Source organism: Watersipora subatra, chromosome 1 (genome assembly GCF_963576615.1).
Source record: "Watersipora subatra chromosome 1, tzWatSuba1.1, whole genome shotgun sequence".
Lineage (NCBI taxonomy): Eukaryota > Metazoa > Bryozoa > Gymnolaemata > Cheilostomatida > Watersiporidae > Watersipora > Watersipora subatra.
The window spans coordinates 56,145,914-56,173,911 of NC_088708.1; the positions used below are offsets into that span (position 1 = coordinate 56,145,914).

Genomic DNA, 27,998 nt, shown 5'->3' on the forward strand with positions numbered 1-27,998 from the left:
ATTACAGAAGAGCTAGTACGAGCGCTAAATGTAGCACATTTTGCTAGCCTATTGACTGTACATGTATCCACAAAGATAAATACCTGTAACATCTCTCTGATTTGGGCAGCGAGCGTATGCTAAATTCTTCATATTTTCGGTAAAAATATGTAAATGAACGCAATCATCAGTAGTTTAGTTAGGATGATAATTTTAAAATTTTATTCTGTAGTAACCATTAAAATTTGCAAACATTTTAACCTAATTAGCCCGTTTAATAGTAATTAACCCGTTCGATCTTTGATTAGTAGGTAGATACTTTGCTTCTGTCAAGATTTAGTTATTTGTGAACTGATTGTGACATTGAGCAAAAAGCCAGTTGTAGTTATGAACTACAGATTTTTGTCAATAGATATACTGCGGAACAAACGTAAATACGTATTTTATGTACATGTACATTTAAAAAGTTTGTAAAGAAGTTTCGATTTTGGAAAATTGCTTGCATGAGTAATAAAACAGCCATATTGAATAAATATTCACTATTTTATAATCACTTCAGCTGCAGCAAAGCTGTAAAAAATCGTATTACTACACAGTTGATAATAATTTACTTTGAGCGTGTTTGTAGTATTAAAGTAATACTCGCTAATGATGCCACACCCGACCGTCAAGATTATACGGGGGCTACCCTAAGTCTGACTAAGCTGGACCGAAGACTGGCCCTGACGAATTTGGACCGAACACAGGCCCGTAGAATCAGACCGAATACTGGTCTCGTAGGATCAGACCGAATACTGGCCTCGTAGGATCAGACCGAATACTGGCCTCGTAGGATCAGACCGAATACTGGCCTCGTAGGATCAGACTGAATACTGGCCTCGTAGGATCAGACCGAATACTGGCCTCGTAGGATCAGACCGAATACTGGCCTCGTAGGATCAGACCGAATACTGGCCTCGTAGGATCAGACCGAATGCTGGCCTCGTAACATGGTTGCCGGTATACCCCGACACGGTAACTCCTGAACAAAACTCTTGGAAGTTAGAGTTACTCGGCTACAGGCATGAAATTATCCAACTATCATTAAATGTCTAGTTCCTATTAGTTGGCAGAACACTTGTCTGGCTGAGGTGGTGCACTAGCGTGGATGCAGCTGTGGTTCGCTGTCTAATACCACGTGCCTACGCACAGCGTTACAGACTCGCCAAATCTGTCTGTCGTCCCTCGAAGCCTTGTGTAGCTGCAGCTATGAAACGCAGTCTTAAGCCACGGCTTATGAGGAGAAGACAAAACAAATAAAGCTAGCGCTCCCTACTAGATAGTCTGCTATGAATCAAGTAACAACACCTTGAGAAAGCGTCAAAGTTTATTCACAAATATCAGCACAAAGCACAACACGAGCAGAACGCTCTAACAACACGATTGCATGTCCTTATATACACACAAAAATGGCCAAAACTAAGATAATTGGTTAAAATAATATAGGTCAATTTTACTGACTGTAATTGGTTACACGCATGGATAAGACAGCAAAACGATAAGATCCAGTCAAATCTTACCACAAAAGTTAGCGCAAAACAAACAAAACGAGTGTCTATTACCTCCGCTTTACAAGTCCTCTCTCCGATACGCCCGCTTATTACCCATAAATACCGTAAGCTAGTTCTAACATGCTAATTCTAATGCTCCTCCAAAGCGAGTAGTCTTCGCGATCTGACCTGACCCTCGTGATCGACTCGGACTATAACCTTTAGTTTCGAGCTGACTCTCCCCCAAAGGGCCCTTTTCAGGGCCACCACCTTGTACAAGAGAGTTGTTCATCTGGCTATGAGCGTTTACTTCACTACCCCCGACAAGAACTGAATTCTGTCCCAGAATAGCTACTTCTTTGTCGACCGGAAACATCTCCTGAGCCTTACACAGGTCCAAGTGGAACTCATCTAGGTATCTGGGTCGACAAGACTTCCTCTTTCCTCGGGGTGACTTCCACACCTGCTGTCTCTGAACGGCACTTGCGACCTGGCGGCCTATGTCATGGCTTTCTTGGGTGTCTTCATTTGTATCTGATTGAGCTGGAGTTTCCTCCATTTGCGATTGTTCCCCTCCCTGCCATAGCCGGATACGTCCTTCGTGTTGAACGGATAGCTTGCCGTTTCGGCTCATCTCGTAACTCTGATATGGAAGCACTGCCGTAATGTGGTATGGACCAATGTATTTGGGCTGAAGTTTTTGGCCCCTCCCAGTAGGTTTATAGAAGGATTTCAACCACACCTTATCCCCAACCATATATTTTGATGGTTCTTCACTATCTGAGACTCGAGGCATTAGCTGTTTCCTTCGAAGTTTTTCTCCAGCTATTTGTAAACGCTCCTGGAGTTGCTGGGCATAATCTTCTTGCAACACGGATTCCTCCCGTCCTTCATGGAGTAGATCAGGTGGTAGTCGCGTTTCTCTTCCGAGCATCAAATAATTCGGTGTTTCTTCTGTCATCCGGTGGGGCGTGGCACGTAGGGTTCTCATAATTTGTGGCAAAAGCTCATCCCATTCTCGATGCTCTGAATCACGCAATAGGGCACGCAGGGAATTCCCTACCGTTCGGTTTAATCTTTCTACCACTGAGTTCCCTTGTGGGTGATAAGGTGCCGTCTTGGTCTTCGTACAGTTCCAGAGCTTGCAGCATTCCGCTAGCAGCTGGGACTGAAATTGCGCCCCCTGGTCGCTGTGTAATGTTTCAGGAATGCCGAAATATGAGAACACCCGTTCATCCAGTATTTTAGCCACGGTGGAAGCTTTGCCATCTTTAATCGGAATGGCATCATACCATCTGGTAAAATGGTCTGCCAGCACTAATATTTGCGTATTTCCTGCTTCTGTCTCAGGGAGCGGTCCGCACAAATCTACAGCAACCACTTGCCAAGGCCGGCCTGCCGTTAGATGATTCTTGGGGTGGAAGTGGCGATGGCGAGCTACCTTGGCTTGTTGACACGCTGTACATGACGCCACAAATCTTCGGATGTCTCCCGTCATACCAGGCCAATACCATTGTCGACGAATAGCTAGTAGGGTTTTGTTGACTCCCAGGTGTGCCTGGTTATGATTTTCAGTCATGATTGGCAACCGCCGTTCCTGAGGGCACACAGTTTGGTGACTTCTATGGCGCCCATCTGGCAATTTGATCTGCAGAGCCCCGTTTGGGCCTATCTCCAAAAATTCTTTTCTTGACCACAATTTGAGAGTTTCTGCCGATGCATGTTTTTCATCAATAGCACCTGATGATTTCACGGCCTGTAGGACTGGTCCAATGTGTGGGTCAGCCAATTGTTCGGAGGTTATTTTTGACTTATGAATCTCTGGGTTGTCTAAGGCACTCAACTTAATCTCCCCTGTCAACCTAGCACATTGCTTGCAGTCTTGACACTCTTGGCGACTCAATCCATCAGCGTTGTTGTGCTTGCGACCGGAACGATGAGTCAATGAAAAGTCGAATTCTGACAGTGTTTCCATCCAACGTGCAAGTTGACCAGTTGGAACAGAGGTTCGTAAAAGCCAGAGAAGTGAGGCATGGTCCGTCCGTATCTCAAACTTCCTGCCGTATAGTTGTGGCCGGAAATGGTTTACTGCCTTGACTATGGCCAGAAGCTCCTTGCGGGTGACACAATAGTTCATTTCTTCCGGGGAAAACATTTTGGAGTAGTAGGCGACAACCTTCTCACCTTCCTTTTGCTTTTGGGAGAGAACAGCTCCAGTTCCCACCTGACTGGCATCTGTGTCCAAAATAAAGGGTAAGGTGTAATCCGGGTAAGCTAAAATAGGAGCTGATGTCAGCTTCTCTTTGAGTATATCAAATGCTCTTTGACAATTTTCATCCCAACGGAACTTTGCCTCCCGTTTACAAAGTTGACTGAGTGGCCTTTGGAGTTCGGAGAACCCGGCAATAAACCGACGATAGTACCCGCAAGTTCCCAGAAAAGCCCGCACATCAGTCTTGTGCTGCGGTACTGGCCAATTTCTAACAGCTGCAACCTTCTCTTGGTCTGTTGCCACCCCATCTGCACTGACAACATGTCCCAGGTAGTTTACTTGTTTTGCAAAAAGCGTACATTTGCTCGGCTTCAATTTCAGCCCCGCAGCCTTCAGTCGGGTGAATACTTCTTCCAACCTACTGAGATGGCTGTCCAAATCTTTGGAAAACACGATTATATCATCCAGATATATAAGCAGAGTTCGCCAGTGTAGCCCTCGCAGTACTCGTTCCATTAATCTTTCAAATGTCGATGGAGCTGAGGTTAGACCAAAGGGGAGGACTTGCCATTCCCACAAACCAGAACGTGTGGCGAAGGCTGCCTTCTCTCGAGCTCCCTTAGCTAGCCCCACCTGCCAATATCCGGATGTCAAGTCCAAGGTGCTAAACAAGCGGCTCCCGCCAAGAGCATCCAGACTGTCGTCTATGCGCGGAAGGGGGTAAGCATCTTTTTGTGTGACCTCATTTAGCTTACGATAGTCGACGCAAAAGCGCCAACTGCCATCTCTTTTTTTTACCAGCACCACTGGAGAGCTCCATGCACCATGACCTTCCTTGACCAGGCCATGTGCTTTTAGTTCTTCGACTTGCTTTTCAATCTCTTCCTCTTGCACAGGCCCATGTCTATACGGTCTTTGTTTGATAGGCCTAGCTCCAGTGCTGAGATTTATGTCATGTTGTACAACATCTGTTCGACCCAGATCAAATTTCTCTCTGCTAAATACTGCGTGATGTTTGCTGAGCAGATTCCTTGCTTTTACGGATCCTTCTTGATCCAGACCTTCACACCATCTGCAGACGATATCCTCCCAGTTTTTGTCTGATATGGCTGGGGTGGCCATGTCTAGGCTTTCTATTGCTTGTACTGCTGTACAAACCGCAATCCGTTTGCCCGCAGGAATGGTCACTGGATGATCGCTATAGTTCATCACCCGTATGGGTAAGAGCTGCCCATTAGGGCGGTGCAACGAGCTAGCCACTACCACTCCTGGGGCTGCTTGAGTGGTTTCAATACACCCAGCCCCATGTACCCAGACACGATTTAGTCGGGCCTGTATGACCAATTCCGTTTGCGGAGGAATCCTGCTTGCGTGTCTGGCTTGTACCCCGACCTGTAAGGGTTCTCCCTCTTTTGAGCAACAGCTGACTTTGATACCATCGCATTGGAACTGGCAAGTTTTAAAGTCGATTGAGCTGTCATGCTCCTGGAAAAAGTTGAGCCCCAATAAGGCGTGGTTGTTGATGTCCGCCACCCAGAATGGTGCACTTACTTGTAGACGACCCAGCTTAAAGGTTAGTGTTGTGACCCCATCTAACCGGATCTCCTCCCCATTAGCGAGCACCCCGCGACCTCGGGTGGGCGATACCGGTGTGTAACAACTTCGTGGCAAGGTCTCCAGCACCGCGGTTGGAATGACGGATTGTGTACAACCACTGTCGAGTAGCATGGGCATAGTTTTGTTCTCAAACCTGGTAGGAACAAATAGAGCAGATGTGTGCCCTCCAATGTTAAATACAATAGTTTGCCGGATAGGGTCCTGTTCAGCAGGGCTCAGGCTTGACCCTGCTGAACATTGCCGTTTTCCGCTTGCAGCTTTGGGGCCGGTCTAGGCATGGTCGGACAACTCCTGGCCATATGCCCAGTCTTTTGGCAACGGTAGCATGTAATTGGTGTACGCCTGGGCTGTATCTGTGTTAAGGCAGCGCTCAGCTGCTTTTGCATTTGCGCCTGCGAAGCTACCATTTGCTCAATTAAGGCGGCCTGAGCTGCAACTTCCTTCCGCAGGCAACTCACTTCATCTGTCTCGACCTGGCTTATGCGATTGGGTCCTCCAAAATTTAGCTCCCCAAACGACTGTACAAGCTCAACCACCTCTTCATAACTATCAGGAGTACGATGGCGCAGCTCCCATGAAAGCGGCTGACATCCCGATGGCAACGCATTGGTAAGTTCCTTAATGGCTCTTTTCTCTTGCTGTGTATCATCCAGCTCCGGAAAAGCTTTTTCTACCAATTTGCGCACATAAGCAGCAAATTCATGAACATTGTCATTCGCCTTCCACTTCAATGATTTCAATAGCTTCACTGCGCTATCTTCACTCAAACGGTAGCGGGAGGTTAACTGAGTACACATCCCCTCGAAGGATGTTGCTGTTAGTCCCTTTTTAGCAGGCCCCGATATCGCCATCTGAAATCTAATAGCAGCTTCTGGCTCCTCCCACTGCATTAACTGTGCAACTCGCGTGAACTGGTGTATAAATGTATCGACATCGGAGGTCCCATCAAACGTAGGTGTAGGTAGATTTGCCCTTTTTGATGCCTTCATTAGGTGTACAGTTTCTTCCGCCATATGATTCACATCAGCTGCTATGGCTCCCATCTGTCTTGTAATCGAGCTATTTCCAATAGCTGCCCTGGTTCGCGATGATATTGGTGAGGCTTGGGGTGTCGACATCCTCCTTTTTTTATGTGGGTTCTCTGATCTTTCTTCAGCAAGATCCCACTGCTGCCACCAATAAAGTAATACTCGCTAATGATGCCACACCCGACCGTCAAGATTATACGGGGGCTACCCTAAGTCTGACTAAGCTGGACCGAAGACTGGCCCTGACGAATTTGGACCGAACACAGGCCCGTAGAATCAGACCGAATACTGGTCTCGTAGGATCAGACCGAATACTGGCCTCGTAGGATCAGACCGAATACTGGCCTCGTAGGATCAGACCGAATACTGGCCTCGTAGGATCAGACTGAATACTGGCCTCGTAGGATCAGACCGAATACTGGCCTCGTAGGATCAGACCGAATACTGGCCTCGTAGGATCAGACCGAATACTGGCCTCGTAGGATCAGACCGAATGCTGGCCTCGTAACATGGTTGCCGGTATACCCCGACACGGTAACTCCTGAACAAAACTCTTGGAAGTTAGAGTTACTCGGCTACAGGCATGAAATTATCCAACTATCATTAAATGTCTAGTTCCTATTAGTTGGCAGAACACTTGTCTGGCTGAGGTGGTGCACTAGCGTGGATGCAGCTGTGGTTCGCTGTCTAATACCACGTGCCTACGCACAGCGTTACAGACTCGCCAAATCTGTCTGTCGTCCCTCGAAGCCTTGTGTAGCTGCAGCTATGAAACGCAGTCTTAAGCCACGGCTTATGAGGAGAAGACAAAACAAATAAAGCTAGCGCTCCCTACTAGATAGTCTGCTATGAATCAAGTAACAACACCTTGAGAAAGCGTCAAAGTTTATTCACAAATATCAGCACAAAGCACAACACGAGCAGAACGCTCTAACAACACGATTGCATGTCCTTATATACACACAAAAATGGCCAAAACTAAGATAATTGGTTAAAATAATATAGGTCAATTTTACTGACTGTAATTGGTTACACGCATGGATAAGACAGCAAAACGATAAGATCCAGTCAAATCTTACCACAAAAGTTAGCGCAAAACAAACAAAACGAGTGTCTATTACCTCCGCTTTACAAGTCCTCTCTCCGATACGCCCGCTTATTACCCATAAATACCGTAAGCTAGTTCTAACATGCTAATTCTAATGCTCCTCCAAAGCGAGTAGTCTTCGCGATCTGACCTGACCCTCGTGATCGACTCGGACTATAACCTTTAGTTTCGAGCTGACTCTCCCCCAAAGGGCCCTTTTCAGGGCCACCACCTTGTACAAGAGAGTTGTTCATCTGGCTATGAGCGTTTACTTCAGTATGCTCATATGTGTAATATCAACAAATAAACTAGTATGTTAAAAGCTAATATCTTGATAAAAATAATAAAGGTTGTGTTTGTGTTCAATATTTATCTTGTTAACTTGATCACTAGAGTGTTTTTGTGGTAAGGTAGGGCTTATATATCAGTAGGTATATCTCCAGAGGTTGTCACCAATTTTATGTGCAAAACTGTTTGAATGAAGAGAACTACTAAATTTAATATCTACAAGCTAAAAACAACCAAAAATCTTGTGAAGCCTTCCAATTAGTGAGGTGTGTCTAGAAATAAAGTTTTTTGCATAGATTATACTCTTCAGCAAATGTATATTCCATTTAAATAAGTATTATTTATAATATAGCTAAAAAAATTTGATCTGGTGATTATGACAAATGTTAGATTTCGAGATCGTTTATTTATTAGCAAATCAGCCATCGCAAGGGCATAATCTATCTTTGCTCCAAATTTTATCTCATATAGGATATGAGTATGAAGAAAATTCAATCATTGTAGCAACCTCATGCGTACAAGGCTTTTCCTTTTCATTTTAGTTGATATTATTTTGGTTGTTCAAAAGTGCCCATATTCTTCATGAGACAAGTCACACTTTGATAGTTTAACAAAAGAATTCATGTTTGCTAACAGGTATATTTACAAATAAGAATTTAAAGACGGCGAAGAACATCAGATTCGCACTTTTGTGCATAAACAGAACCTTGTATACAAATACTATATCTGATGGCCATAATGTTGCTATAAGCGTTCATAATGCCTTTTATCCTCAAAAGTTAAATTTTGTACCACTTTTTCATGATCTGTTTGGAAAGCTTTATCAAACACTGTACCTGTAATGCTGTATTGTTATGTTGTTTGTATGTAATATATACCTATGCAAAAAGACAGGATCGGTCATGCATGTAAACATTGACAATTAAGGGTTGTCAAGTCTAGGAATTAACATGGTTTTAATTGGACTAAAATTAATTCACTTTGTTATGAGCATAATTTAAGCATCCTGTTTGTAGTTTCAGCAAAAATACGAAGTTAACATGGCGCTGCCAGCGAGTGCTGCTGCCGCTGATTCTCTCTACACAAAATATCGCTCACCTTTAGTCAGTCGCTATGCCAGCCCTGAAATGGCATTCAACTTCAGTGAATTCAAAAAGTTCACAACATGGAGACGACTTTGGCTTCTTCTTGCCAAGTCTCAAAAGGTATGCTAGCTCTGTGCTATAGGTAGTAGTAAAGTTGTAGCATTATCTTTTCTAGAATGTTCCTTATCAGTATGTGCAAATATTGGCTATTTATATGTGAATATGAAGGATATGAATATAATGCTTTAGCTATTCTATTTTATTTGGGTAGGTTCTTCAGCCAAAACTTTCTGTCTTTAATATAGTTTGGAATGCAACTAGATAACAATTCTATCACAGAAATTTCTGATAACCCTGTTGATAGCTATGATTGTAACTAGCTGTCTTCCTAATTAATTATATTGTATTGTTAGTTTTAAAAAGTCATTAAATTATTAGTCATTAAAAAGTTAGCAATGGTAGACACTGTCAACTAGTGCTCGTAAACAGATATACACTGTACCAAGTCATTGGCTTGTAGTTGTAAGATATAATGGATGTCTGACATAATTCTCCGAGGTCACACATTGTACGATAATTTTAATCTGTAAAAAGATAGTTACCTGACACCTGTTGTGACCGTTCCTTTTGAGAAATGTGGGCAGGTGTGTCAACCGTCATCAATCATTAGTTAGCTTAATAATTTCATTTCTTAAAATGACCCAAAATCCTAAGTTTCTCGTTTTCATTGTAAGACTTTAGGGCTGGATATTTCGGACAAACAAATTGAAGAAATGGAGGCTAATGTTGATAATATAGACTTCAAAATGGCAGCTGAGCAAGAACGCCGCTGTCGACATGATGTCATGGCCCATGTGCATACCTTTGCTGCTGCTTGTCCCACAGCCGCCCCTATTATACATCTTGGAGCCACATCTTGTTATGTTGGGGATAACACAGTGAGTTGCTGGCATGCGGCTAATAGAGACTGCATATTGAACAGATATCACATCTTCAAACTTATTCTTTCAATACGTAGATTTTTAATATATTGTAGCTAAAGGCAAATAAGCATGCTGCTTCGTTACAATAATATGTTATTGATCGACTTCGACCTGCACCATGTATGAGCAAGCATTCTCTGCAGTGCTATTTTGATGATGATGATGATGATAGCCTTCAAGTCATTCGGTTAAATAGTTGTGTGTCACATAGCTGTTATCGTATTTTTAAACGAATTGTATTGAACTAAGAGTCCACCTTCTTTTAGCAAGTAAATAAATTTCATGACTAATGAAAGCTCTCTAGCATGAGAGAATGTTTTAAAGTCATTTCAGCCAATTTCTTGTCATCCTATGAAAGGGAAAGTAAGGTGTTGCTAACCGGTATTCCCGAATTAGCCAGAGTTTATGTAATCAGAGGAATAATAGGCATCATAGAGACTTCAGTAATCAGGGTGTGAAGTAAAGTTTGTTAAAGGGAAGATAACTCTGGTAACAATGGTTGTTTCAATCATCTACTAAAGCTTGGATACTTAAAAATATTAATTAGAAACGTACTTTTCAATCTGCAATTCATAAATAAATAAATCTCATGTCATATATAAATGTTTTTTGTGCATATTGTTGTGTTTGACAGTTGGAAACTTTTTCTTAAAGATTGTGTTTTGTTGCATACCATGTCTATGTTACTTGAATATTGCCTTCTGTTTTAAGGTGATAAGCTAATTCACCACCAAACTAGTCATCTTATCATAAAAATTTTTCAGGATTTGATTGTTCTGAGAGACGGCCTGGATCTGATTTTACCAAAGGTGAGTTAGAATGTAACTTGCTAGAAACAAAAGATTACCATATTTTGGATAACTTCAAAAATGTGCTGAGAGAACCAGTCGAACAAGTTTTAAGATGTTTAAATCAGATTCTTAAAAATGTCTTTACAAGTCTAGTCTTCAGTCTAATATATTTAAAAAGAATTTTGCAATTTTTGCTGTTACAAAATCTCATAAGCTTTCATCTACAAAATGTTTACCTACTGATAGAAGTTTGTATACATCTGTGGTGTTTATTTAGCGATTGAAGATTTATTCACACTTCAGGAGTAATTTAGAGACCATTAAAAATAACTGGACTTAATATCACTTCGAATTATGTTAATTGATGTCACCTCAGATTTTTTAACCTCATATCATTTTCACCAGATTGTGGCACGTAATTCTTGGCACGCTCACAGCTTGTTATGTCTGTTCTAGGTAGCACGATGCGTACAGAGACTGGCTGTGTTTGCAGAAGAGTATAGAAGCATGCCTTGCCTCGCTTACACACATCTCCAGTATGTACACTCGTTAGCCTATTTTCGTCTTTGACTTTCATGTCTTATTTTATGAAAGTGACCCTGCACCTAATATCTACCTTTACTCGTATGAAGAACTTTTGATATGATAGAGAAGCACATGTATATGGATGATAAGTTTTGTAATCGTGTCAGCCTTTCTTTGCAGACAAGTGTAGTGTTAGAGAAGCTTCTTCACACACAGCCGTTGCTGATATATGATGGCTGACTGTCTCTAACACGCGTTTAGGTCATACAGTAGTGATAACATTATAGAATTTTGCTGATTTTTCACTGTTCACCGATGGGTTGAATTGACAAGCCTTGTTAAATGAACTGACTCCCTTGCCATGTTAAAGATTTTCGAGTGTATCTCTTTTGGCATATTGAATACAGCGTGTAGGACCAATGTAGGGTGTTGATGCACTTTAAGATTGCATCGCAAATTCGGCCTAAAATTCAGGACAATTGCAATAATTTACTCTACCAACAGCCAAAGTATTGTTTTTTACGGTCATCAATTAAAAATCAGGGCTATTGATCCAGTGTAAAATAATGTTGTTATCGGATGGTTCGTGGGTTATTCTCTAATCGATAGAGTAATTACCGTGCCTGTCATATATCATTGAAATTCACATATAGGGGATAACTCCAAGTTTATTGGTATTTACTGGTGTAGGTGATTACTTATTGCATTACTCCATTCAATAATAGGCCCTTTAAGGTATTTTATCACACATGCACTTCTGGGTTATAGGTGGGCGATGCAAAAGCGACCTTAGTCTTATCGCTAAATATTCTCTGCAGTTCTATATGTAGTCTATTTATAACCAGTTAAGTCACTGAAACAACAAAATTGTTCTATTTACTTTATCTTTAATCACTAGTGCGACGATTATTGTATCATCTGGTCATCAAAAAATACAGAAAGATAAGTTGAAACCATGTCTTTCCATGTTTTAACAAGCGCTCTGTAAACAATACTAGCAGATAATTATTGCTCCTATTATCGTTACAATTATTGCTCTTATTATTGTTATATCACTGTTGTTATAATTTTTCTTGTTATTCTAGTTATTGCTATCATTGTCTGTGTTTGATGCCCCAAAACATCTTTTATATAGCCAAAGGAAATCGAATTTATATGAATGCACACCTGACGATCTCTCATGGTACACTAGACTACCCGGGTACTAGAATTCATAAAAGTGATAGCCCTTCTCTGATAGGCTGGTTGGACTGTGCCCTGATTTCACACACCAGTCATACATAACATAGAATCTTAGACTAACCTAAGTTTGTAAGGTGCAAGAGCTAAACTGCACTGAGTCATTGTTTTGCAACAGTTGTACAATATTCAACCCTTTACATCTCTCACTAAATCTTCTTTATCAATATCAAAAATGATTGAAATCATAGCCTGTAGTATAAGTTTCCTCAGTGCTTTGTTTGCATAGTTAGCAAAGCAATTACCTGTAAAAGTAACCCTTGGCGCTCTAACGATTATCTTTGGTCAGCTCCCACTTGTTTCTATAATATTCTCTCTCTTGTACTCTGTTGACCTGCTCTCAGCCCTTCTATGTTGAATGCTTATAAAAGGCATGATTTCCTCTTTTACCGTAATAGTCAGAAATATTTTCATAGGTTTTACAGTTAACAAACTTAGTAGTTATTCTTTTTTCGATGTCAAGGAACTTAGTGCTGTTGGACTGGCGTTTGCCACAATATGCACTGCATGTTATGTGCGCCTTCTAACAATAGTTTATTTCATCTTGTATTTTCTTACCTTGACCCGCACTGCTAATTTAGCCGATGCCATTCAGGACTGGCAAGCTATTTTGATAGCGACCTATGGTCTTTCGTTCAGTTCTCAATGTATTACCCCTAGTAGCAAATTCTGAGTGTGTCTAACCTCTATGTTAGAATATAATTTGTTCCAAGATCTTCTTTGTATGTTAAACCGTCATATGTTGAAGCAAATCCTCCCATAAAAATACACTGTAATTAGTTTAATTCATTTTGCAGTCCAAAAACCTACAGTACCTCTTTAATAAACACTGCAGACAAATTATTCATAGCATTAGAATTATAGGAAACTATGTAAAAAACAAAAAGATTTAAAAAAGTTAATTCAATATATTGATAATAAAAAGGCTTTTATTGTTTATTCGTGTTAGAGATGCTCATACAGATACATACGTTCAGAGACTAGATAGTTCAGAGATAGATTCGGTAATAGAGATACGCTACATGACATAACTTGCTCTAACAAACTAAGTCCAGTTTAAACTAACTTAGCTTGTATAGGTTTATATTTGTTTACTTTTCCTTTTTAAATCTTACTTGCCTCTCTCTCACTTATAAAATTTCACACTTTAAAAAATGTCAAGTATCATTTGAGGGAAACTAGTGCGCTGGCATTCCCGTGCGCCGTGAGACATCGTCAATTGTACTACTATATGTACGATTATTCTTAGATTTGGGAAGGTTAGCCTGTCGATCTGTGAAGCCAAATATCAGAGTTTAATTCCCGTGCGAGTCATTACTCATTTCCTTACCTCTAAGCGTGGCAGCAGACGGACGGGCACGGCTCTTATCATAGTGAAGATTACAGTGATTTTTGCGATATATTTCCTAGTGTTACATCATATATTGCAAACTTACTACGTTAGGGCAGTAAGGAGAGCTGTTGGAGTCTTAAGAGTCGACTTTAGTACACTGATAGTCCTGAGCTGGTGCTAACTAACAATCATGTGACACCAGATTCAGCTAGTGTGTTCTTCTCACTACCATATACCAGATGTTCTTCATTGTGTATAGGCCAGCACAGCTGACAACGGTTGGCAAGAGAGCCTGTTTGTGGGCTGCTGATTTATTGATGGATTTGAGAAATTTGAGGCGTAACAAGGAAGATCTGCGATTCAGAGGTGTAAAGGGAACCACCGGTACACAGGCTAGCTTTCTACAACTATTCAACAAAGACTCTGAAAAGGTATTACATATTCATACGTTTAGTGCATTATTTAGGACGTCGTGGTTTTCATCGCATATTCACACCAACTAGTGTGGAGAATTGAGGCATATCGCATATTCACACCAACTAGTTTGGAGAATTGAGGCACATCGCATATTTACACCAACTAGTGTGGAGAATTGAGGCACATCGCATATTCACACCAACTAGTGTGGAGAATTGAGGCACATCGCATATTCACACCAATTAGTGTGGAGAACTGAGGCACATCGCATATTCACATCAACTAGTGGGGGGAATTGAGGCACATCGCATATTTACACCAACTAGTGGGGAGAATTGAGGCACATCGCATATTTACACCAACTAGTGTGGAGAATTGAGGCACATCGCATATTCACACCAACTAGTGTGGAGAATTGAGGCACATCGCATATTCACACCAACTAGTGGGGAGAATTGAGGAACATCGCATATTCACACCAACTAGTGTGGAGAATTGAGGCACATCGCATATTCACACCAACTAGTGTGGAGAATTGAGGCACATCGCATATTCACACCAATTAGTGTGGAGAAATGAGGCACATCGCATATTCACACCAACTAATGTGGAGAATTGAGGAACATCGCATATTTACACCAACTAGTGGGGAGAATTGAGGAACAGCGTACTGTTTCATTTACTTCAAGTTCGAGTACGGTTTAAGGAGTAGCACACGTGGAAGTTGTTTCCTCAAAAGTTTGTTTGTGACGAGGACTGATACTGCCTGCGCTAGATAAGTAGTTTGTGTGGAACAGTTACAGCTTGTCTACTTTAATCCTGCATAGGCCTGAGGGGTATTTATCAGAAATAATAGCATAGAACATGTGGCAGTTAGGGCTGCTGTAGCTTGTACCCCGCAATTGTTACTTGTGGACCAAGGTTACTGTAGCTTGTGAACCAAGGCTGCTGTAGCTTGTGAACCAAGGCTACTGTAGCTTGTGAACTAAAGCTGTGAGCTCAAGCTGAAGTAATGAATGGTAATAGCAACTGATGATGAAGGGTGTTTCACTGCTACTATATATTCACATCAGTGATTGACATATGATTACAGTTTTGAGATACGATACAGATTTGCTCCACTTGAAATGGTTGTGAACTTTTTATGAACTGCATTTTATTGATTGCTTCCGTTCCATTGGCTTTATGTTTGACAGCTGGCAAAGGATTTGTATGTTTGAGGCGTGCTGGTGTTAAGCACTTGCATTTCTATTGCAGGTTGAATTGTTAGACAAGTTGGTAACAGAGGGTTCAGGCTTTACCAGGTATTCAGCATTACTTAGCTGTAAATCCTCAAATAAAATACAGTTAAACCTCGACTTGTTATCACTTAACATACGGTGTAATAAATTTACATATGTTTCGCCCTATAGTCGAAGTAATATTCATCATGCGACAATCAAAATCACTTTGTAAGTCCATGTGAAGAAGCTAGCGAAAATTAAAATTTTAAGACTAAAAATGTATCAATGATAAAAACTATAAGCTTAGTTATGGCTTTTACATTTAATTGAAATTAAAATAAATTATGTCACTTGTTTCTATCAACACCTTGACCTCTAAGCTTACTGACCAGGCTTGAACATCATCAAGCCTACATTTTTATTTGTGTCTCTGAGGAAAAGTAACAAAACAAATTACTTTTTTTGATATTTCCCGTTAATTTAGGTTTGTATAGCATTATATAATTTTTTATATAGTTTTAAATTTGTACTAATGCCAACACAAATCAGTTACCTGCAGTACTTATTGATTTATCAAAGTTTAGAACCATAGTACGAATTACATTATGTTTATATAGGAATATTGTGTATACAATGTGCCACGGTTTTAATATACAGGGTGCAGGGATTGAAACGAATTCACTCTGTATGTAGAGGTTTGAGTGTATCTTGAATACTCCCTGGCAGACAGGCTACAGCAAGTCTAATCATTGCTTATACTTGAGCACAGACTAAATTTTTGTTTTTGCTGCTCAAAGGCAAATTACTGCTCATAATATGGTGGCCACCTGCTAAGTTTCTTCAGCATTCGTGACTACAGTAGACGCTCCTATAATGTAAATAATCCATTTCAGGAACATTTATGTTATAGGGAATTTACGTTATATGAACAGTAAAATACATGTGAATTGCCTAATCCGTTTCAAGATCTTTCCAAACTCCCCCTTTAGCCATGCAAAAAAGAAAAAAACTTTACTTAACTCTTTTAATTTGTTGGCTGTACCGTAACTGTAGAATTATTGGTTTGCATCAACAAATTTTTTCTCTTTTATGATCAATTTCACTGGTTTTATAGACCATGATTGCGGTAAATTTACAACAAGTTGATAGGAACTGCACATTTTCGATGTCCATTTACAACGATTTGCTTATTTTCTATGCGGCAAAGTCTATTTTGCAAAGTAAAGCTAATTACAAATATTTTGTACTTGTACAATAAAGCAGAGCAACAAAATCTTTTCACTATAAAAAGCAGTTCTACCCATTCGTCGTCTATCACTATCCAGGAGTCAAGGTGAGGATTAAAATATTTATTGACAATACTCCAACTTGTGACATTAAGACTGGTAGATCGACGCTGTAACCCTTGCACCAATCGATCGCCTTTGTATTTATGAATAATTGCGCAGCTATCCTATTCGCCTTTTTGTCGACACATGTAATGATCCATTACGATGATCTAGAATGTCACGAAAGTTATATATAATAGATATAGCGTTAAACGCATGGTGTTTTTTCTTCCGCAATTGCGGTGAAATAAAATAACATTAAAATCGATTTTGAAAACTCGCCCGGCTTTACACTTCACGTTATATGGAATTTTTTATGTAGTAGGAAGCAAAAACTTCACATAAATTTTTTACGTTATCTGGAATCTACGTTATAGAAGGTATACTTTACAGGAGCGTCTACTGTACTAAAATTTAGCTTTGTTTTATTGGTGTCTTGTGTCAATGACATTGTTCCAACTTAGTTTTGCTTGTGATACATCCATAATTTTCAGTATTACTGCATTTACCCATACCATAACAAACGCTCTTTTGAAGTTCATACCTGGTTACTGGGCAGACGTACAGTAGAAAGGTAGATGTGGATATTCTCTCTTCTCTCGCTAGCCTTGGCTCCTCTGTTTACAAGATATGCTCTGACATAAGATTGCTCGCTAACTTCAAAGAGCTTGAGGAACCGTTTGAGAAGGAACAAATCGGTAAGCTCTCGGCTCGTTTTTCCATAAAATTTCAAATTGGGCTAATTCAGTAAGTCTCTTTCACTCTCTCTTGCAGTCTGTTGAGGCGACTTTTTATGGTTGTGGCTTATGTATGGTAGCAGGTCTGCAATCAGCTTAATTACAAGCAATCTTCTGCCATGAGTCTGTATTGATCTACCTCTATTTTAAAATTCATTTTAAATGCCAGAAATCACCAGCCGTTTTATAGCAATAGGTTTAAGTATTGCAGCTCATCACAGAATGAGGCATAAGGTGCTGTTCATTTTCATAAGATGTGCGTGTAAGACCGATAGATTTAGGGCTCAACTTTAAACCCTGAATCTTACACGGATACGACCACTATCTGTGGTTCAAAACAAAGTCATTTTTGATCAGATATACTCAGCCACGGCAACAATAAAATAACACCCTTGTAGATATATTAGAATAAATAATTCTTGATTATCAAAGATTGATTTTAAAAGTCATAGAGAAGCTATTTGACTCAATCTTACATTAAGGGTGGACAATAACTCACTCTTGAATGACAAGGTACTTTGTATCTAACTAAGGTCTTGAATGACAAGGTACTTTGTATCTAACTAAGGTGTTGGAGTCACAAGGTACTTTGTATCTAACTAAGGTCTGGAGTCACAAGGTACTTTGTATCTAACTAAGGTCTTGAATCACAAGGTACTTTGTATATAACTAAGGTCTGGAGTCACAAGGTACTTTGTATATAACTAAGGTTTTGTATAACAAGGTACTTTGTATGTAACTAAGGTCGTGGAGTCAATAGGTACTCTGTATATAACTAAGATGTCGAGTCACAAGGTACTTTGTATATAACTAAGGTGTTGGAGTCAAAAGGTAATCTGTATATAACTAAGGTCTGGAGTCACAAGGTACTTTGTATCTAAGGTGTTGGAGTCACAAGGTACTTTGTATCTAACTAAGGTCTTGAATCACAAGGTACTTTGTATATAACTAAGGTCTGGAGTCACAAGGTACTTTGTATATAACTAAGGTTTTGTATAACAAGGTACTTTGTATGTAACTAAGGTCGTGGAGTCAATAGGTACTCTGTATATAACTAAGATGTCGAGTCACAAGGTACTTTGTCTATAACTAAGGTCTTGTATAATAAGGTACTTTGTATCTAACTAAGGTCTGGAGTCACAAGGTACTTTGTATCTAACTAAGGTCTTGAATCACAAGGTACTTTGTATATAACTAAGGTCTGGAGTCACAAGGTACTTTGTATATAACTAAGGTTTTGTATAACAAGGTACTTTATATGTAACTAAGGTCTTGGAGTCAATAGGTACTCTGTATATAACTAAGATGTCGAGTCACAAGGTACTTTGTATCTAACTAAGGTGTTGGAGTCACAAGGTACTTTGTATCTAACTAAGGTGTTGGAGTCAAAAGGTAATCTGTATATAACTAAGGTCTGGAGTCACAAGGTAATCTGTATATAACTAAGGTCTGGAGTCACAAGGTACTTTGTATCTAAGGTGTTGGAGTCACAAGGTACTTTGTATCTAACTAAGGTCTTGAATGACAAGGTACTTTGTATCTAACTAAGGTGTTGGAGTCACAAGGTACTTTGTATCTAACTAAGGTGTTGGAGTCAAAAGGTAATCTGTATATAACTAAGGTCTGGAGTCACAAGGTACTTTGTATCTAACTAAGGTCTGGAGTCACAAGGTACTTTGTATCTAACTAAGGTCTTGAATCACAAGGTACTTTGTATATAACTAAGGTCTGGAGTCACAAGGTACTTTGTATATAACTAAGGTTTTGTATAACAAGGTACTTTGTATGTAACTAAGGTCTTGGAGTCAATAGGTACTTTGTATGTAACTAAGGTCTTGTATAATAAGGTACTTTGTATGTAACTAAGGTCTTGTATAATAAGGTACTTTGTATATAACTAAGGTCTTGTATAACAAGGTACTTTGTATGTAACTAAGGTCTTGTATAACAAGGTACTTTGTATATAACTAAGGTCTTGTATAATAAGGTACTTTGTATATAACTAAGGTCTTGTATAATAAGGTACTTTGTATATAACTAAGGTCTTGTATAACAAGGTACTTTGTATGTAACTAAGGTCTTGTATAACAAGGTACTTTGTATATAACTAAGGTCTTGTATAATAAGGTACTTTGTATATAACTAAGGTCTTGTATAACAAGGTACTTTGTATGTAACTAAGATGTTGAGTCAGAAGGTACGTTGTGTCATTTAGAGCAGATGTCCAAAGCTGGTAAGGCCTATTTTCTCTACAACTGCACTGTTTCTGGCCAGTCTCTCGTACACACTTTGCTATTGGTAATAGGGTTAGCTCCTACAGGAGTGCCACCACCTGAATTAGAACTCAACTTTTATTCAACTCGTGGTCTTTCTCTTTGTGTCTTCGTGAAATATGGTCGAGTATAGGCTCTAATGGATGTATTTGACTTTCAGAAATAGACGGTATTCACGTAACGTTGTCACTTTTTCTTTCTTTTTAATGAGCCATATTTATTGAAATTGCAATACGAGCGGTTACAACAAATATAAAAAAAATCTTAGGCTATCAATCTGCAGGATTTAGAGCTTAGGCTAGCACATGTGTAACGTGCTCTTCTAACCATTTTTGGTTAGGTTGGACCTTGGCACCATGTTAACATCGCTGTTTGTAAGTGTATATAAAGCCATTTTCTTACCCTGGTCTAGGACCCGTGTCTATGTAGACTGTAGGTTATTTCAAAGCTTTTGTTTGTTTATTTGATCTTGTTTATATGTTTATGACTCCAAGTCAGTAGTCTTCTCTCTGTAGTGGCTATCATGACCCAGGGTAATGCTGTAATCTTAGTTGCTCCTTTGTTCCATGCACACGCACAGTACATGCCAGTTTCATACCATCTACTGAGACATCCATTGTTGAATATCTTGTGATTCTGTCATATACTCTTTTTGATAATATAAGCTTGCAGAAATCATATATTAAGGAAGCCAATATTCATGTCAAATTTTCTTATATCAGTTTTTGTCACTTAAACTCATAAAATATGTGACAGGTTGTATCATTTTCAATACAAATGAGCCATTTAATATAGTACACAATGGGCTCCCAAAGTGAAACTTGTCCATGTGGCTTAGACTTCTGTGAAGCCGAGTCATACCCAACATTCATGAAAATTTAATGTTTGAATCGTGCCGTTGCTATGACCTTCCTAAACGTCAACAAGTAATACTGTTTAAAATCCAATCCTGAAGACAAGTTTCTCAGTTTGTTGTGCTGACCATATTGACTAACACCACCTTTGATAAAAAGCTGTATCTCAGGTTAAATTGCTTCGATTTCAATTCCAAAAACAGTTTTAAAAAGCTAAAAATTGCTCTATTACATAGGGTTGAAAAACAATTTTGTAATCTGACCTCACTTGTATTGAAAAGGATATGACCTGTCTCATAGATTTTCCTCGTGTGTCAGGTCTTTGGATATCAATTACCATAATTATATCCAGATTTTCGTATCTATTTTCTGGTTATCAGTTATTTACCTCCTTTCTTTTCACTTGTCAACTCTATGGTTATTAGTTATTCCTCTTGTTATCAGCTATTTACATCCTCTCTTTCACATATCAACTCTCGGGTTATCAACTATTTATATCCTCTCTTTCACATATCAACTCTCGGGTTATCAACTATTTATATCCTCTCTTTTGCATATCAACTCTCGGGTTATCAACTATTTATATCCTCTCTTTCACATATCAACTCTCGGATTATCAGTTGTTTATATCCTCTCTTTCACATATCAACTCTCGGGTTATCAACTATTTATATCCTTTCTTTCACATATCAACTTTCGGATTATCAGTTGTTTATATCCTCTCTTTCACATATCAACTCTTGGGTTATCAACTATTTATATCCTCTCTTTCACATATCAACTCTCGGGTTATCAACTATTTATATCCTCTCTTTCACATATCAACTCGCGGGCTATCAACTATTTATATCCTCTTTTTTCACATATCAACTCTCGGGTTATTAACTATTTATATCCTCTCTTTCACATATCAACTCTCAGGTTATCAACTATTTATATCCTCTCTTTCACATATCAACTCTTGGGTTATCAACTATTTATATCCTCTCTTTCACATATCAACTCGCGGTCTATCAACTATTTATATCTTCTTTTTTCACGTATCAGCTCCATGCATATGATTTTTTGGATGTAAGCTTAAGTTTCCATTATTCACATATCAGCTTTTCATGTATTAGATTTATATAATTTTATTCTTTGTGTATTGGTGTCTTATTTCATTGCTCCTGAATGTTCTTCAAGGACTAGTAAAGGTCAGCTATCTTGTTAAAATAGCCTTGTTTTTTTTTAATATTTTTGTTTTTTGCTAGCCTGAAGATTTGATGGTATATGCTGTTCCTCGTGTGTCCAGAATAGTGTGAAAATCTTGCATTCCATATTTTATGATTTATTTTATAATACACGCTTCATTTCTTGCTGAGGGTTTCAAGATTTTAATTTCAGACAATTTTGTATTCTGATAATATTTAGATTAAAACAATTCCATTTTTATTTTGACTCCTGTTTCGCCTCTGTTATTTTCAATATCTCTATGTCAATATGTCAATAGCTTGTATTATGATTTACAGGTTCTAGCGCGATGCCGTATAAGAGAAATCCAATGAGGTCTGAGAGGTGTTGCTCTCTTGCTAGACACCTAATGTCACTCATACAGGACCCACTCATGACACATTCATCACAGTGGATGGAGAGGACATTGGATGATAGTGCCAACAGGTAAGTCTTTGGCCTCTTTCTTATGTTTCACTTTAAACCAGACATGTCCATAGTCCGGTCCTCGGGCCAAATGCGGCCCGGGTCCATTTTCATCTGGCTTGCAGCCTCTGTCACGAAATCAATAACGTCTGGCCCACCTATAGAAGTAACCCTTTGAACCCCAACTGTCAGTTTTCAAGCATTGCGTAGGGTGTGTCAGAATCCCTAACGGCTGGAATTCTGGCATTCACATGGCTTTGTTTACAAAAGCAGTTTCTAAGTAACAGCGTAGACCAATCAGATTATATCTTGGACAGGATGTTTGACCAGAATTGTCTCATTTGTAATAGTTTTCAAATATCTTTACTTCCTTCGATTTAATAAAAATTTTATTAGAATGGTATCGCGAAAAAATTGATACCAATTGTTTGTTCATAGGTCATAAATGATTGTGATGCAAATAAAGAATTTACGATACTAACTACAATTTTCCAATATATTTTGAATCCTGAAATGATGATGAACATGTACTCAATGGATATGATGCTACTGCAAATGTTTTTACAAGTTTTTTTAAAATCGTACAAACCTTCATAGTATTGGCCCGAATAACGATGACGCACTGTTTTGTCTGTTTGATGACATTTGATGTGGGTTGCTCGACCTTTTTACTAATGTTTTACCAAATATCTTAGTAGTATGAGCATGTTTAGTTTTATTTAATAATAATAAAAGTTTAAAAACTTAGGATCGTTGGACAGATTGCATAGGGTTACTGACACTCACTGATAAAAAAACGACCAAGGTTCAAAGGGTTAATAAATTGGGCAGAAGCACTGTTACCTGCGTGTTAAACATTTAACAATCCGATCAACATTTATACATGTAGCTACTGTCATATTTTAAATGAGCCCTGCACTTGTTGGTATGCCTATTACTTGTTCATTTTTCTGTACTTGCATTTAAAAATTCTATAAATCTTAAACTGGTGAGATATTGTTTTGTTTCAAATGTAATTTGTACCCAAGAGTACAATTACTTCTGTTCAACTGCTGCAAAGAAAAATTAGTGTTGAAAAAGTGAAGTTGAGTAATTATTAAATCTCAATTATAATTAGAGCTGCGCAACGATTAAAAAATTAATCGCGATTAATAACTGGTCTGAACCAGTTAATCTTTGATTAATCTTAGAATTAATCTGACAAAAACCTGCATATTCGAAAACAAATAATACAGCTACATATAAATTAATTATATTTAAGACAATAATTGTTAACAGGAGTTCGTATATGTTATGTACAATGTACATAGGTAAGTTACAATGTATTAATTATTATGAGTATGAAAATAGTCCATGAAAGTCTATAATTAAGCCAGCCAAAAGATGAGGCAGTACTGTTTATTCACATTTACCGAATGTAGAGATGTCGACTTCCTACATACAATATCGCCAACTTTAGAGAATAGCCGCTCACGGGGAGAGTAGTGGCGGTAGTCAGTAGTAGTAGTTATTGTCTGTGACAGCTGGTGATGATTTCTGAGTGGTATGATAAGAATTAGTTAAATGATATCTTAATGATGATGTGCTGTGATGGTAGGCAAATTCTTTCTGGCATATTTTGCACTTCACTTTCTGGTTTATGCCTCCCACTACAGTCAAACATGGATAACTCGCCCTCGGATAGCTCGAACACATGGTTAACTCGAACGGTTTCTTTGGTCCGTTCCCACGTAATGATAAATTGCTTTAGATAACTCGACCTCAACTCTGTTAACTCGAACAGTTTTTTGCCCAACGGCTACCGAAACGGTTGTTATCGCTTTAAAAAATCACTTTATTCCAAGCCATAGAGGTAAGCCTCTACTTTTTGTAATTCATAGGCGTCGTTATTACAACCATCGGCAAAATATTTTTTGACAACGACTTTTCTAAAGGTTTGGTGAAATTTGATTTTTACCAAACATCCGCTCAGCGATGGCCCTTTGGAAGCAAAAAAGTGAGGTAACCTACGCATAAACTTCAAGAAAAATCGGCAAAATTGATCTTGGTTAAAACGCTCAAAAGAAAAAGATGTCTTTTCTTCTGAGCATTTCAACAACGGTCAAGTTTTGCCAATTTTAATCTAAAAACGTCCTGGCAATAACATCACCTCAAACAATAAACTAATCTCAAGTGATAGAAAATTCTCTATACTTTTTGATAAAAACTTTTTAAACTTCACATTAGAAGCAATTAATTTGAAACAAGCCATTTATGCTTTTGATTTATATTATAGTTTATATATGTACATGTATCTATTAATAAATAAATGAATACATTGACTTGTGACAGTGCTCTGATAACTTGAACGCTCTGATACCTCGAACACGTTTGCTTGGTCCCGTGAAGTTTGAGTTATCCATGTTTGACTGTACGTATGAAAATGCGTCAGCTAGTACGGAGGACATTTGTCTGCTTTCATGTTCCAATAAAGTGTCAATCTTATATTACTATTATTCGAAAGCTGAAAAATGATTGTGATTTTTTTTGAAAAAATGAAATTCAAGTATATTTTACCTAAATATTTTTTTTAATATAAATAAAAAACAGACTGTAAAATATTAAATAATATTGAAGCCGCTTTTGTTGCTATTACCTAGAGACATGTTCAAACAACTAACAACATGGCCGCTTCAACTAGATCGACACAGTGCTTGTGTCATTGTATAAACAAGTTTTATGTTAGTCACTCACTTAGTGTTTGCACTCAACTCATAGTTGAGTGCAAAATAATTGTGGTTGTATTAAATTAGTAAGAAAGTCTCAATATGTCATAATATTTATTTTTTAGTAAATTAAATAGTAGTAACCCGCCATGTTCATGTTATATTTTGGTGGATGCCGAGCCACGAATTTATTTTTGATGTTTTATATACTCGTATATAATTACTCTTATATACACTTTTTATTTGGTGTCTGTTTTTATTATGTGATTTACTCGCATATAATTATTCTTAAATATCTTTTACATATTGAGTCATTCTTTATTATGTGTGTCATATCGCTAATACTTTGTTAGTTTGGCCGTAATTAAGCCAACGTGTTAGCGACTCTATTAATCATTTATTCTTATTTCTTACCCAGCTCCATTATACGTTCTGGGAAAAATATATGTATATATAGGGAGCGCTCTCGCTAGATGAGCAGAGTAGTCACAGCTCCATGACTAATGAAAATTCCTTCGGAATAAAACAAATGAAAAACTACTCACTTCTCTTACAATTTTTGCAACATTTATTACAGCCTAGATCGTGCCTGAGTTAATATTGGCAAAATCATTTACAATATATTAAACAATACAAAAGAACCACATCATGATCATCACCTCGGTTATATTTTATTTGAAGATTAATTGGCTCAACTCAGTTAATCGTGTATTTGTATTGATCGCGTCAATCGTTTGATTAATGCGATCATTGTGCAGCTCTAATTATAATGTCAATGCAATTTTGATATGTATGTTTCAAATGAACCAAAACACACGCTTATGATAGGTGAAATTAAATAAAACAGTAAATATGAAACAAAGATTGGCTCAGTAAAATTTATTTAAATTAATTGCTGTTATATGTAAAGAATGTCCGCCAAGGTTGGCCCTTTGCAAGAAGTTTGGACACACCTGCTTTAAATGATATATACAGTATATCTGGTTAGATCTCAATGTTTCAACTATGTCTTATTGTTAATTATCAAATATATGGTTAGAGTATAATTGCAAAGGTCTAACCCTTTGACTACGCTATTAGCGTTCTTACATACTACAGCCATCTTTAAATCATATACTCTATATTTTTGGTCTTGCTGCATACTCCAAAAAGCTCATTCAAGTTGTCTCCTCAAACTTTTAGGCGAGTTTCTTTACCCGAAGCGTTCCTCACCGCTGATGTTATTCTTGGCACTCTTCAAAACATATCCGAGGGGATTGTTGTTTATCCTAAAGTGATAGAGCGAAGGGTGAGGCTGGAGTTGCCCTTCATGGCCACCGAAAGCTTTATCATGGCAATGGTTAAGAAGGGGGCTAACAGGCAGGTAGGAGCAATTTCCTGGGAACATGATTGCATTATCCGACGTGTGAATCTATGAATATTCAATATGGAGAGGATGAGCCAAAATTGTACTTTCCCATCAAATCCATTTTTGTTTATAGTACTTTGAGGATCAGCAATAGTGTTGCTTCTTATAAGAAGTGACTACCAGTAACTAAAGCAACTATTTAAGTACAAACACACTAGCAGGTTTCTCCTGGCATTCTTATGTGAGGTACGGTCTTGGTAAGATAAGACAACTCTCATTCAATTAAACACATTTAATGGAAGCTGCTGGTACAACAGATTGACCTATGCTCATTGTTAACTAACCATACAGTTGTTGATCTACACCGACATCCTTGCGCTCACCAAGAAATAGATTAAAAAAATGTTAGCTTGTTGCTTTCCATCATGTTTGAAAAAAAGAGCAAAAAGTTTGAAACACAAGATAAAAATAAATTGGAATTTAAATAGCAACCTGTTACAGGTTTTATAACAAATAAAATAAGGTTTTTTGCTTTTACAAACTTTTATTGTAAAAGAGCAAAATGTGAAGATTTACTTTCGTCTAGCTTGAGTGTTTCCACAACTCTGTCCAGTGAATACATTAGTATTTTGTAGTTAAAAGTTGGTTGGATGGTACAAAATCAATCTCTTTTTTCACCATTTCTACAAACCGTTCAATATAAATTGTTCTGTCTAGTTACAGCGTAGTTATCTAGGTTGTCATAGATTAACCAATCACCAGGTTAGACACTTTTCAAGTTTTACACCAACTTTCAATTGCTGAAAGTAGATCGAGTTGGAAACACTAAAAAACTTAAGGTCTAGTGTGGAACTAGAGTCAAGTGCTGGCTGTTACATTACATTAGTGTAGTACTACTAGCTGGCAGTTACTATTATTTAATAGTTATTTCATGCTGTTTATTCATTGTAACATATTACAGGAATGCCATGAGAAGATACGGGTGTTATCGCAGCAGGCAGGCGCTGCAGTCAAAGAACATGGACTTGAAAATGACTTAACAGACAGAATTCTGGCTGATCCATACTTTGAGCCGATACATGAGCAGGTGACAGAGATAGTCGAGCCAAAGAATTTCATAGGTAGAAGCCCTGAGCAGGTAAACTATGGTTTGTTTATTTCAAAACATTTGCTTCTTTCGTAATAACTAAGGGTATGGCAAACATCTTGTAATCTACTTAATGGTTGTGTATATAGTTAGCTGTTTAATTTAATAATTATAAGGCTGAAAATCATTTGTTTTACTATTAACTCTTAATCCTTGCAGGTGGAAAAGTTTCTAGCACAGGAAGTGAGACCAGCCCTGAGCGAGTATTCCAGTCAACTGCAGGAGTTGTCTATGCTCAACTTATAGTTAACCATGTTATACGCTGTTGTCCTGTAATCTTTCCTTTGTACAATTTGTAGTTTTGTAAAATTTGTACTCGCGCAGTCCCTTTCAACTGGGTGCTACATGAGCAATCCGAGCCTCAAATTCTTTTTCTCTGTAAACCTACACCTTTAAGAACAGCTTCTAATCTTTTATTGGCTAGTAATGCTCTTGTCAAGTGTGTCACTGCCAGAAAGGAATCAATCCGCATTGTTTGCATGGGAAACCTTTTTACTGTAAATTGTTGTTTTTTCGTGCAGCAAGAGAATATTAGTTCAGCAAAGAACTTTTGCTGTTTATTTCTTGTCAAACCATCTGTTTCTGTTTCACATCCAAATTTAAATTCAAGTGAAATATATTTTTAACTACAACCA

General features: G+C 38.3%; 1 protein-coding gene across 1 annotated transcript; it reads left to right on the top strand.

The window, feature by feature from the left end:
- Positions 1-11: 11 nt before the first annotated feature.
- Positions 12-27,985, top strand: LOC137385510 (adenylosuccinate lyase-like). Its single transcript, XM_068071984.1, has 12 exons — positions 12-139; positions 8,757-8,945; positions 9,560-9,763; positions 10,573-10,617; positions 11,056-11,135; positions 13,956-14,127; positions 15,371-15,417; positions 17,202-17,362; positions 22,037-22,184; positions 26,051-26,231; positions 27,178-27,354; positions 27,523-27,985. The coding sequence occupies exons 2-12, from the start codon at positions 8,781-8,783 to the stop codon at positions 27,607-27,609; spliced, it is 1,467 nt and encodes a 488-aa protein (XP_067928085.1). The 5' UTR covers positions 12-139; positions 8,757-8,780; the 3' UTR covers positions 27,610-27,985.
- Positions 27,986-27,998: the final 13 nt, after the last annotated feature.